A 14,003-nucleotide genomic window follows, 5' to 3' on the forward strand; every position below is an offset into this window, starting at 1 on the left:
TAGTGATAAAACAAAATTATTGTGCTCATGATACTGTGTGCCTTTTGTGTTCAAATAATATCTGATTGCTTCTAGGCCCAAGTCGTGTCTAATACTGGTATAGAGCGCCCCTACATCCAGACTAGCTATCATGGTGGTCTTGTTGACCTGAATGCCCTGGAGCTTGGTCAACGTGTCCTTTGTGCCTTTAAGGTAAGAGGATAGGCTGGATACAAATGGGGATATCATCTGGTCCACATAGCTGCTGATCCCCTCAAACAAACTCTGATTGCCCGAAACTATGGGCCTCCCTGGTATGGGATCCCGTTTTTTTATGCCCCTTGGGAATAGCATAGAACGTAGCTATGGTCGGCTGAGGATTGTAAAGAACTTTAAATTCTTCTTTAGTAATCAGATTTTTCTCTTTAGCTTGGTCTAGAATGACTTTCAAGTCTCGTTTGAATTTTTCTGTGGGATTTTCTTTTAGTGGTCGATAGGTGTTAAGTGTCCTCTAATAGGGCCAGCACCATTTGTAGATAGTATTCTTTGTTAAGGAGCACTATATTTCCACCCTTGTCTGAGGGTTTAATTTCTAGATTTTGTTCTCTCATCAGGCTGTCCAAGGCTCCTTTTTCTTGTGTAGTTAGATTTGATCCCAAGAGTGCTTTCCTAGTTTTAATTTTTTTGAGATCCCTAGTGACTAGGTCTACGAATGACTCAATTTTCCCATATTTCGTGCATGGTGGAGTGAACCTTGATTGTGGGGTCAAAGTGCTATGGGGTGCGCTAAGTGGCACTATTTCTCTCTGCAGTTCCTCTAGGATTTGTCTTGCAAGCCAATAGGTTCGGATACAATAAAGAGCAAATAGTGAGCGCTAGGAGAGCATCCGCTGTCCGTGGGTAGCGCACTGTGACACTAACAGTGTGCACAAACCGAGCACGGTGAAGTCAGCGTGGAGATAGTGGAGCTAGCCAGGCAGCCCACAAGCAAGGGTGACCTCACAGCTACATTCAGACTATTACTAGCCATAGTGCAGACACGGCTGATAGTTTTAAGTATGTTAGTTCTAGTTAGCGATTTTAAGTATAAACAATAAATGTTAATTTTTAGATACTGTAACTGTGCAAACCCTGAATACCTTGGACTGCATGAGTCCCTCTAACTGTAAGGGTCCATTCAGACGTCCGCAAAACACCGGACCGCACATGGCCGGCACCCCAATAGAAATGCCTTTTCTTGTCTGCGGATAAGAATAGGACATGCTCTATTTTTTTGTGGGGCTGCGGAACGGAAGTGCGGATGCAAACAGCACACTGTGTGCTGTCCGCATCCGCACTTCCATTCCACGGCCCCATTGAAAATGAATGGGTCTGCACATTATTTATTGCAGTTTTGGTGCATTTTTTGTGTGGATTTTGTTGTCAATTTTCAGTTTATGTTAACAACCTCACTGAATTCTATGGGGAAACAACTTTACATGAGGTGCGGAATCACACAAACAATAGACAAGCTGCGGATTTTAAAATCTGCACAACAGGTCAATTTCCAGATGTAAAAGATATGCAAAGTGTAGATGGGATTTGTCAAATCTCAATCATTTTGCTGGTACTGTATTACACTGTGGTTTTTCTGCACAAGAATCTGCGTGCAGGTAGCCTTACGCGGAAGGAAAAATTTAACCATGTGAATGTCCCCTTAATTTACACCAGTGACAGGAAAATCTACCCTTCAGTTCAGAAACAATTAATCTTCCTTGTGATTCTCGGTATGACAATGTGAGCTTCCATCAGGGATAATAGCTTGCTGTGGGTCACTTCTTTTCTTCCACACTGTAGAGATCATGGCGGCGCTGTGAGTGAATAGGTATTTGCTGACGAACATCTGCCAGGTACTGCAAATCTAAAAAAAAAAAAAACAGGAAGCGGTGCAATACTGTGACATAAAATAATGAGGCCAAGTTCACATCAGCGTTCAGCCTTTCAGTTTTTTTGCTCCGTTATAGGAGCAGGAGATGGGAGAGTATGGAGTTGGCACATAACTGACCAGAACGAAGCCTACGGGCCCCATAGACCATAATGGGATCCGCTAGGTTTCCGCTCAGAGGAAGATTTTTGAAGCAGAGACAAAAGTTATGCGCGCAGGACTTGTCTTCGCTTTAAAAATCTTCCTCCAAGTGGAATCCTAGCGGATCCCATTATGGTCTATGGGGTCCGTAGGCTCCGTTCGGGTCAGTTATGTGCCAAATCCATACTCTCCCATCTCCTGCTCTAATAACGGAGCAGGAGAACGGAAAGGCTGAACGCTGATGTGAACTCAGCCTAACAACATCAGCTTCACCGGTATTATACTGATATACATATTTATATAGAAATCCCTTCCTGAACCTCTCTTCTAACATTTCTTCATTGGAAATCCAAGCAGCGCAGGATGTTTTACGTTCTTCCTATTGCAGCATGCCGTAAAGCAGGGCTGTGAATCCCTATATAGGCTGGGGCAAACGCAGAGCATTTACAATCTTGCCCTTTGCACCCAGGACTGAAATATATATATCGCTCCTAAAATGTCCGAACATTTATAACACTCCTACCATTTGCTATGGGTTTTTATATTATACCAGCACATGATATAGTGATTTCAGGTGACAGAACCACTTATAAAATAGCTTTAAATAATGTACACATCAGAAGCTAATAGATTTAGTCACACCTCCCCCGGGGAGCTTACAATCTAAACACTAGATTTTGGACAAAGTCCAGTTGCATAATGAAGCCAACGGATAGATTGAGTGTACTTTTGGAGGAAGCAGAGCACTTAAAAATATAGAAACTCAATACAAATGTCCAGGATTCACTGCTGTAAGGCAAACATTGAACAGAGGGTCCCCGAACAAAGAGGTTGTCCTTCCAAGTAAGGGTTCATATTAATTCCAAAGGAGGCAGTGCTTCTCTATTCTTAAAGAGCATCTGTCAGCAGTTTTGTTCCTATGAGACTGTCTGACCTGTTACATGTGCGCTTGGCAGCTGAAGGCATCCGTGTTGGTCCCATGTTCATATGTGCCCGCATTGCTGAAGAAATCTGTTTTAATATATGCAAATGAGCCTCTAGGAGCAACGGGGGCGTTGTCATTACACCTAGAGGCTCTGCTCTCTCTGTAACTGCCACGCCCTCTGCACTTTGATTGACAGGACCATGCGTGATCATGTTTACACTGCCTGGCCCTGTCAATCATAGTAAAGAGGGAGGCAGCTGCAAAGACAGCAGAGCCTCTAGGTGTAATGGCAGCACCCCCATTGCTCATATATTAAAACATCATTTTCCTCAGCAATGCGGGCACATATGGACATTGGACCGACACAGATGCCTTCATCTGCCAAGCGCACATGTAACAGATCAGCCAGTTTCATACGTACAAATCTGCTGACAGATGCCCTTTAAGGGGGTTTGCTAGAAGTTATAGATTGATAACCTATGCTCAGGATAGGTGAGCAATATCAGATTGGTGGGGGTTCACTCCCGGCACCCCCACTGATCAACTATTCGAAGAGGCTGCTCCGAGAAAAGCCCTTTAAAGATTCTGACCTCTGCCCTTCCCTGACCCTTTTCTTTTGCCAATGGTCCTTTTACACGGACTGATGTTACAGGCAATTATCGGGAACAAACCAAACGTCAGCGGAGATGAAGATCCGTTTGCATGCAGTAATCATCTCCACTATATGGGCACAAGCGGTCGCTGCTGCACTGAAACAATCATTTTAGGTGCCGATGAGTTTCTACAAATGCTGAACCTCGATAAGTGGCCCAATTATCGGTCCTCAGGTTTAGGGTCCATTCAGACATCCGTAGGTGTTTTGCGGTCCAGAAGTTGCGGATCCGCAAAACACGGATACCGGCAATGTGCGTTCCGCATTTCACGGACCGCAGATCGCCGGCACTATAATAGAATGGACAAGAATAGGACATGTTCGATTTTTTTTGGGAACAGATTGGCGGATCCGGAAATGCAGATGCGGACAGCACATAGTGTGCTGTCCACATTCGTTCCGGCCCCATTGAAAATGAATGGGTGGGTCCGCACCCGTTCCACAAAATTGCGGAACGGATCTGGACCCAAGTTGTGGGCGTGTGAATAGACCCTTACACCTTCCAGGAAAATGGAAACAAGAGGCAGCGGTCACAGATTTCACTAATAAGGAGGGAGGTCTAAAACAAGCACTCCATTTACCAATGTCTGCAGAAATGATGGTCTCATCTGCTTCAGCCTTTGCAATGACCTCTCCCCTTAAAAAAAGAAAAAGTTATTAAAATAATTATCACAGGTGACCTTCACAATACCATCCAGACTGCTTTTCCTGCTTGCTTACTTAGTTTTAATTTTGGACTTGTTTTTTTTTGTTTTTTACTTTTTATTTTAGTCACACAAAACATTTTACTTGTTTATTTCAGATGTTTTGATAAAGAAATCTATGAGAAAAGGCTAAATCACATCTTCTACGTTAGGAAAAAAAAATATCAATGGACAAAAATGCAGTACGTGTTCTAATTTCCTGTTGGCTAATGTAATATCTGAAAGTGTGCGGTTTAAAAAAAAAAAGAAAACGAGTGCAACCACCCTTAGGGCTCTTTCACACGAGTGTGCCCCTTGTGGGAATCACGCTCCGTGTGAGAGAGGGATCATGCGTTCTGGACTTATGATAATGCCCTGCGCTTCTGTGATAGGTAACGCAGAGGCACATAGCATTATCAATCATGATAATTCTGTGCGCTTCTGTAGTCCAGAACACAGGATCCCTCTCACACGGAGCGCGATTCCCCCAAGGGACACGCCTGTGTGAAAGAGCCCTTAAACTATTTGTACAGTGGATACTTACTTATGAACACTAACTAAAATAAAGCGCTGTGTCTGGCATGGCTTTTGCTGCTAGCAAGCTGCAGAAAACAGACTAATAATAACTGTGATAAGCAAAGATTGAAATAAATGGACTCCTTGCAATGCTTTCTTCCGGTGTTGTGGCTGCATTTGATCTCAGATACTTTAAGTGCAATCAGCCTCCTGCTATACTAGACAGCCCGTCTGAGACAGATTCAAGTCTGTGCCAGTCCCCCCCCCCCCCATTATCCTGTTCCATTCTAGGAACAGAAAAAAACAACAAAAAAAAAAACAAAGAAAGAAACCCGACACAATATGACACAAACGAACAATGCCTAAGACCCGTGGACTACAGCGGGGTCCATCATATTTCCAGCATTTTACAGAAGAAAACAGAGCCGCCAGCTGCACTACTTTGTCCAGATTATTTTATAGAGACTCCAATGCAGACGTTAAACTACCCTAAATGTGCTGGGGGGATTACAAATCTAATGTGACAACCTCTAGTGAAATGCTCAAAAATCCCGGCAAACCTTGTCCTTTTGATATTTGGATCCCAAATGAACGGTTGTCTTAAGGATAATAGGATGAATTAAAAGCTGTAGTAATTCTATAGCTTTTATCTCTGCGACTTCTGATGTGCTGCTGTAGTATTAAGTGCGAGTTCACCCATAGTTTTTTTGTGGTGTTTTTTGCAGTTTTAGGTCCAGCTCCAGATGTTAGTTGGTCTATGGGAAATCTGAAACACAGGGCACACAGGTTTTCTTGTTACTGGCATTTCTGTTAATTAAGTGGCTTTTTTTGGCAGGATGTTGAAGATTTTGATGTTTTGACATATGGAGAGAAAAAAACTGCAGAAAATAAAAATGTAGTTCAAACTGTTGTTAAGAAGAAAAAAAAAAAAAAGGGGCGTGGCTTCGGCATGGCGGCGTGAAGACGCATGTAAGGAGAGCTCCGTGACCTGCCTCAGGAGAACTAGCACAGATCGCCTTCCTAGCTGACTTTTCTGGCCATGACTAAGGGGAGAAGATCGAAGAGTCAACCTGCGGTCCCCCCTTAACAATCCATTGGCCGTTTCCTCCGATCTAACCAGCAAGGAGGCTGGGAGTCACCTGTAATGGCGGCCGCTTCTTCCTCGCTGCGGCCAGCGGCACAGCCGTTTTCACCAGCGCTAGCATCGGAGCTCCCTCTCCCACAAGAACAGCGCCTGAGTGATCAATGCTCTACTCACTCAGCTCCGGTCTCCCTGAACGACACCCGACCGGATCCTTCTCTGCGCCACGCAGTTTTGAATCAGCCGGATCCTACAGGTACCGCCACTCAGGCTAGATCAGGGCCTGCTAAAGATGGGGGCCTGCATGCCCGTGCCTCTTCTCCTCACCAGGTGAACATTCACGCAAACGGGTCTACACAAACCCCTGAGAGGTACAGTGCACACACCAGCACTCCTATCACTAGCCCCTCAAGGGGTTCCACTGGGGTGTTGCCGCCATCTCTGAGGAATCCTAACCTCACTCAGGGCCACATGTTACCTGCCCCTGTTACCCAATCTCCCAGTCAAGATATACCTGCTATCTTCTCATCGCTGACACAGCATCCAGAGGAGTCTCAGGGGTTCCCCCCACCCCCTTCCTCCATCGACCGCACGCTGGCAGAACTTTGGGAGATGGTGCGGGCGTTACCCACGAAATCTGACCTGGAGGTACAAGTGACCCGCATTGAGGCCAAGCAAGCCCAGGCGCTGCAGGCAGTCCGTACGGAGGTTCAACAGTTGGACGACCGTCTATCCTCGCTAGAACACGAACATGCAGCTACAGCCGCTGTGGTTCATTCTCACTCTGTGGCCATGTCTGCACATACCTCTCAATTGCAGGACTTCTCTTTACATCTTGACGACGTGGAAAATAGGGACCGTCGGAACAACCTTAAGATCCGCAACATCCCGGAATCGGTCCCCAACGATCAGTTGCACTCCATCGTGGTCGACATTTTTAATTCGATCTTGGACGATCCTCCTCAGACTAAGATCGAGCTTGACAGGGTTCACAGAACCGCAGGACCCAGAAACCGTGACATGGATAGGCCACGTGATGTCATCTGCCGGGTTCACTTTTACATTGTAAAGGAGCGTATCCTGCGCAAAGCCTGGGAAAAGAAGGATCTTTTCTTTAAGGACATTCCGATTACTATCTTGCCTGATGTTTCTCACCTAACCCTATCTATGCAGAGAATGGTGAGACCCCTGCTAGAAGCAATCAAAGAAGCAGGAGCATCATACCGCTGGGGTCACCCGTTCCACATCATTGTCAGATACCCCGACGGCCAATCTATGCTAGTCCGCTCTCCGGCTGACCTTCAGGATCTGTTCAGATTCCTTGACATCCGTCCATTCACAGTCCCGGATTGGACATTACCCTCATTCCTGCAGGATTTGCCTCAAGGTCCGGATTTCCCAAGAAGATCAGCGTCTCCTTTCTTGAGACGCACATCTCCTGGCCGTTCCGGCTCAATCCGCGGCCACCTTTCCAGGCCCCGCTACCAGCCTCCACGGCGCCTTCCACCGTCTCCCCGCTGATCCACCATTTTGATCTCTACTACTGAGACTTTCCGCCTGCATTTTTGAATGGGTCTTCGTTGGGCAGTTCTTCACGTCTCTGCACCTGGGCCTCACCACCAACCTTTCCCACCTGTATTCCTGACAGGGACTATGATGAACTCCACTTCGCGTCCCTTCAACTCCTGATGTTGTTTACGATCTTGCGACTCGGTTCTCAGTTTAGCCTCTATGTTTCCTGTTACCCTCCTGTGCTCCCTTCATTTTACCTGTCATTTAGGTGTAATATCTTACATCTATCCTCTCCCCTTTTCCCTGTCCGGGCCACTCTACAATTTAGGAAGGGGTCTCACAGGTGCAAAATGTTCCACCTCATGTTTAGGTCACTAGGCGTTCTCCTTGAGATTAGGTTTCATTTTTTCTTCTAAGCGCCATCCGTTCTACCTCCCCAACTAGGGCACTGTGAGTCCTTTCCTTAATACTCTTTTGGATAGGTCTCTCACAGTTACTTTTGTTATTGCAGCTGTTACTGCTTATAGCTAGAACCCGTCCATTCTTTCTCTCCACTTCTCTCTCCTTCTTATCTTTCCCTTCCCTAGTCCCTCTTTCCCTCCCCTTCCCTTGACAGCACACTTCTCTCTCACAAAATTACTGTGTTCATTTTGCTCTGTATGACTTGTTATTCAATATGTCTGATATTTTATTAGTCTCCCTTAATGCACAGGGTTTGAACCTGCCGGAAAAGAGATCTTCTCTCCTGCGTCTCCTATGGAGAAAACGAGCTCACGTGGCGTTTATCCAGGAAACTCATTTCCGCTCCTCTTCTACTCCAAGGCTCTTCGATAGACGTTTCCCTCATGTCTACCACAGTTCGGACCCTGACTCTAAGACGAAAGGAATCTCAATCCTTATCTCCAACGCAAACTCCTGGGACCTGATTGATTCTCGCACTGATGGAGCTGGCAGGTACCTGTTTGTAAAGGGAAGGTTAGCTGGTACTTTAGTTACATTGGCGTCTGTTTACGCCCCTAACACAGGACAGGTTAGTTTCCTGACCAAGACCCTTAGAGCCTTGGAGGATTTCACCGAGGGCCTCTTGATTCTTGGAGGTGACCTTAACATCGTATTAGATCCTCGCTTGGACTCCTCCAAGGGTCAAGTTTCTTATCCCCACTCAACCATTTCCAAGCTTAAAGAGCTCCTCTTTTCCCAGCAACTTACAGACCCATGGCGCATTTTATACCCGACATCCCGAGACTATACATTCTTTTCTCACCCTCATAACTCCTACTCCAGGTTGGATTATTTCCTTCTGAACCATGCTAGACTAGACCTTCTCACTAGGGCGGAGATCGACCCAATAACCTTTTCTGATCATGCTCTGATCTCCATATCGCTTTCTTTTCCATCCCACCAAACCAGGGCCTGGCATTGGCAATTAAATAACTCACTTCTACAAGACTTACAGGTCTCTTCTGAAATACGGAAGGACCTAGCTGAATACTTCGAGACTAACGTGGCTCCAGAGAGTGATCCCCTTACTATTTGGGAGGCCCACAAATGCTTTATTCGAGGCTCCTTTATAAAACTAGGTTCCCAGTTGAAAAAAGAAAGAGCGGCAAAAATAACTTCCCTCCTTTCACGCATTCACGTGTTAGATCAGCAACACAAACAGACCCTGGACTTGCAGTTGGGAGCTGAGCTCACCCAGCTCCGAGACCAGGTTCGTTCTCTTTGCCTCTCAAGAGCGAAGGCGACCTTAGTCAAATGCCGTAGACACTATTACGAACATGGGAATAAACCGGGCAGAACCCTAGCCCGGGCTCTGCGGAAAACTAGGCTTTGCTCTTATGTTCCACATGTGTCTACCCTTTCCGGCTCTAAGGTCTCCCTACCACGGGAAATAACAGAAGCATTTAGATCCTACTATCACACATTGTATAACTTGGAGGACTCCCATCAGTCTACTGTCCGTGAAACAATGCCCTCAATGAGGACTTACCTTGAGTCCGCGGGCCTTGCATCTCTCCCCCCGGAGGCGATTTCGACACTAGAGACTCCCATATCATTGACTGAGTTACAGGCTGCTATTAAAGATTCCCAAACAGGGAAGGCTCCTGGTCCAGATGGACTCACGCTACCCTACTATAAACAATTTGGGGACATTTTATCTACTCATTTTTTAACTGCCTTTAACTAATTTGATACGACCCGTTCTCTCCCTAACGATACCCTTAGAGCACACATTACAGTCGTCCCCAAGAAAGGGAAGGACCCGACCCAATGCCACAGCTACCGTCCCATCTCACTAATTAATGTGGACCTAAAATTGTTCTCGAAAATACTTGCTTCACGTCTCCTGCCTCATCTCCAAAAATTAGTCCATCTAGACCAAACTGGGTTCTTACCCTTAAGAGAGGCCCGGGACAATACGACGAGAGCAATAAACATGATTTACCAGGCTGTTACTTCTAAGACCCCGACATTAATCCTGTCAACTGACGCCGAAAAGGCATTTGACAGGGTTAATTGGAAATTCATGTTTGAAACCCTTCGTCATATTGGACTAGGTGAGAAGATGATGTCTAGAATTATTAATCTTTACTCCAACCCCACGGCAGTTGTCAAAGTGAATGGCCAATTTTCCTCGCCCCTGTCCATCCGCAATGGAACGAGACAGGGTTGCCCCCTTTCCCCTCTAATATTTGTTCTATGCCTAGAACCGCTTCTGTGTCACATAAGGGGGAACCCCGATATTGCTGGTTTACAGATACTTGGGACCTCACATAAAGTCGCAGCCTACGCTGATGATCTCCTATTTTTCCTTACCAACCCAAGGGTTACCATCCCAAATCTGATGAGGGAGCTTAAAATATACGCCCACCTTTCAAACTTTAAGATTAATTATCAGAAATCTGAAGCCTTAAACATTAATCTCCCGTCTGCCACGGTCACGTCGATTTCTGAGAACTTCCCCTTTAAATGGGCACGCTCGTCTCTAAAGTACCTTGGAATATTCTTGACCGGTCCCTATAGGGTCCCTACTAGACTTCACTCCATTTTTCCCCATACCTCGCCTTTATGTTGGCGCTGTGGCTCGGAGAGAGGCACTATTCTACACACATTCTGGAGCTGTCCTTGTCTTTCGGGTTTTTGGGATTCGGTGTGGTCAATTACATCTAAATTCACCTCATATACTCTCCCTAAGACTCCGGGGTTCTTCCTACTCCATCAGTGCGAGATTCCTCTCTCCTCCTACAAAAGGTCGGTGGTAAGACATCTAGTAAACGCTGCAAGAGCTTGTATCCCGTCTCTCTGGAGGCAACCATCTGTTCCCTCTGTTTCCATGTGGATCAACAAAATCCAGGAGACCATGAGAATGGAAGATCTCACCTCTACATTAAGGCGCACTGAGAAGAGGTTTACTAAAACTTGGAGCCATTGGTTGGAATTCTATGGTTCCGCAGAATGCAGAACACTTCTAGCACAGCCGTGAGAGTGAGGTCTGTTGTTGCCTTTCCTCTCCCTCTTCCCTTCCCCCTCCCCTTCTCTTTAATAATTTCATCCTTTCCCCTTTTTTCTCTTTTCCATTATTTGTCTGTCTGTGACCCAGATTATTCAAATTGTTCCACATATGTCGGCGTGGTATCCCAACGGGTACTATGCCTCTTTGCTTAACAATTGTCATTTGTTATATTTTAATCCTACTCTGTGATCTCAGTTCATTCTCTGTTTTATGACTGCATTGATCCTTGGTACTTGGAAATTAAAATGAAAAACTTAAAGAATTTACAAAAATAAAAAAAAAATAAAAAAAAATTTAACGCCACTAAAAAGATAATGCCATAACAACTGCATGCGGTATGAAAAAAAAATAACACATGTGCAATTTCTATGCTTTTTGTGGCAAAAATCAGACAAAAAAAAAAAAAAAAAAAGAAGTCTTCTGTGTAGGGACTCTGCACAATCTTTTTTTATTATAAAGACTCCCACCACGATAAGCTAATCACACTGATTGTCCCACCAGAAGCAACAGCGATCACCTATAATCTTTCGTTAACCAAGTGTTTCATTTTCCTGCAGCGCCACCCCAGGTGAAATAATGTATTACATGTCGTACACTGAAACTTGTATTTCAGAAGGTCTTCGAGAAATGGTGCCACATGCATCTCTCCCTTATGGATGACATATTTTATGATGTCTTACCATGGGCTGACCACGGAGCTGTGTCCCCAAGCCACATAGGAGGCTTTATTGTCTCTAGCGGGTGACGCAGTGGCCACATAGACTTGGTTATCTAAAGCCCTAGAAAGGCATAACAATTCAATATGAGACACACAGATTAACATGGCTCAGCTTAACATTTCAGGATCCTTTGACGCTTAGGCTACTTTCACACTGGCGTTTCAGGGTCCGCTTGTGAGATCCGTTTCAGGGCTCTCACAAGCGGCCCAAAACGGATCAGTTCAGCCCCAATGTATTCCGAATGGATAAGGATCCGTTCAGAATGCATCAATTTGGATGCGTTTGGTCTCCGTTGCGTTTTTTAGACGGTCACTAAAACGCAGCTTGCAGCGTTTTGGTGACCGCCTGACTATGCGGAGCCAAACAAATCCGTCCTGACTTACAAAGTAAGTCAATGGGGACGGATCCGTTTTTCACTGACACAATATGGTGCAATTGAAAAAGGGATCCGTCCCCCATTGACTTTCAATGTAATCCAAGATAGATTTTTTTTTATTTTTTTTTTATGAATAATGCAAACAGATCTGTTATTAACTACTACAAGCGTTTGCATTATTTGTGCGGATCCATTTGTGCAGATACAAGACGGATCCGCACCAAATGCGAGTGTGAAAGTAGCCTTATTTGTAGGGAATATAAAAGCCAACAAAACCTCGTACTCCAAGATTAATAGGATTACTCTAGGACAGGGATGGTCAACCTGTGGCTCTCCAGCTGTTGTAAAACTACAATTCCCACCATGCCCTGCTGTAAGCTGATAGCTGTAGGCAGTCTGTGCATGCTGGGAGTTGTAGTTTTGCAACAGCTGGAGAGCCACAGGTTGGACACACCTGCTCAAGGATGAGGGCTGCTTGGAGCCCAAACCCACTGTAATCTGACATAGGACATAGAATCACAGCTAGCTGAAGCATAAAGCAATTAGCAATGACCCTTTGGGCATGCCTATGAGGTTTAGGGAAACTCTGCACATACACCTCAGTGACAGTGACCAGATCTCGACCCTCCAACGATGTCATGTCCTTAACTAGGTTTCTGGCCTAGTTGTGGACGGTTCAGAACTATTTCTCTTCCGGGTGCATACACAAACTCCAGAATCTAATTCTTCTGCACATGCGCCAAGGAGAGGGAAAGTTCTTACCCCATGCACAGTGCAAGTGACCTCAGTGGAAGCTGGATTTCCAGAAGAGAGTAACCTGACCGGGGTCCAAGGAGGCCGATGCATGCAACTTCAGAAAGGTAAGTACAGTTGCAAGAAAAAGTATGTGAACCCTTTGCAATGATATGGATTTCTGCACAAATTGGTCATAAAATGTGATCTGATCTTCATCTAAGTCACAACAATAGACAATCACAGTCTGCTTACACTAATAACACACAAAGAATTAAATGTTACCATGTTTTTATTGAACACACCATGTAAACATTCACAGTGCAGGTGGAAAAAGTATGTGAACCCTTGGATTTAATAACCGGTTGAACCTCCTTTGGCAGCAATAACTTCAACCAAATGTTTCCTGTAGTTGCAGATCAGACGTGCACAACGGTCAGGAGTAATTCTTGACATTCCTCTTTAGGCCCCTTTCACACGAGTATTCCGCGCAGGTGCGATGCGCGAGTTGAACACATTGCACCCGCACTGAATCCGGACCCATTCATTTCTATGGGGCTGTTCACATGAGCGGTGATTTTCACGCATCACTTATGCGTTGCGTGAAAATCTCAGCATGTTCTATATTCTGCGTTTTTCACATAACGCAGGCCCCATAGAAATGAATGGGGTTGTGTGAAAATCGCAAGCATCCACAAGCAAGTGCGGATGCGGTGCGATTTTCACGCATGGTTGCTAGGTGACAGTCTATTCACTGTATTATTTTCCCTTATAACATGGTTATAAAGGGAAAATAATAGCATTCTGCATACAGAATGCATAGTATAATAGTGCTGGAGGGATTAAAAAAAATAAAAAAATTAACTCACCTTCTCCTCTTGATCGCGTAGTTCCCGGTCTCTTCTTTACTTCTTTAATGATGAGCTGTGGGCTAAAGGACCTGTGGTGACGCCAGATCACATGCTCCATCACCACGGTGATGGAGCATGTGATCTGACGTCCCCACAGGTCCTTTAGCCCACAGCTCATCATTAAAGAAGAGACCGGGAACTACGCGATCAAGAGGAGAAGGTGAGTTAATTTTTTATATTTTTTTTAACCTCTCCAGCACTATTATACTATGCATTCTGTTTTCAGAATGCTATTATTTTCCCTTATAACCATGTTATAAGAGAAAATAATACAATCTTCAGAACATCAATCCCAAGCCCGAACTTCTGTGAAGAAGTTCAGGTTTGGGTACCAAACC

The 14,003-nt window shown here is 45.1% G+C and overlaps 1 protein-coding gene across 1 annotated transcript in view; it reads right to left on the reverse strand.

The window, feature by feature from the left end:
- Positions 1 to 1,484: 1,484 nt before the first annotated feature.
- NIT2 (nitrilase family member 2) overlaps positions 1,485 to 14,003 on the reverse strand; it is a 41,715-nt gene continuing 29,196 nt past the window's right edge. The window contains exons 8-10 of the mRNA XM_044284472.1: positions 11,608 to 11,706; positions 4,203 to 4,258; positions 1,485 to 1,879 (exon numbers count right to left, since the gene is read on the reverse strand). Coding sequence (XP_044140407.1) covers positions 1,791 to 1,879; positions 4,203 to 4,258; positions 11,608 to 11,706 — 244 coding nt within the window. The 3' untranslated portion in view covers positions 1,485 to 1,790. The remainder of the gene's footprint in view (positions 1,880 to 4,202; positions 4,259 to 11,607; positions 11,707 to 14,003) is intronic.

The sequence above is a fragment of the Bufo gargarizans genome, chromosome 3 (assembly GCF_014858855.1).
Source record: "Bufo gargarizans isolate SCDJY-AF-19 chromosome 3, ASM1485885v1, whole genome shotgun sequence".
NCBI lineage: Eukaryota > Metazoa > Chordata > Amphibia > Anura > Bufonidae > Bufo > Bufo gargarizans.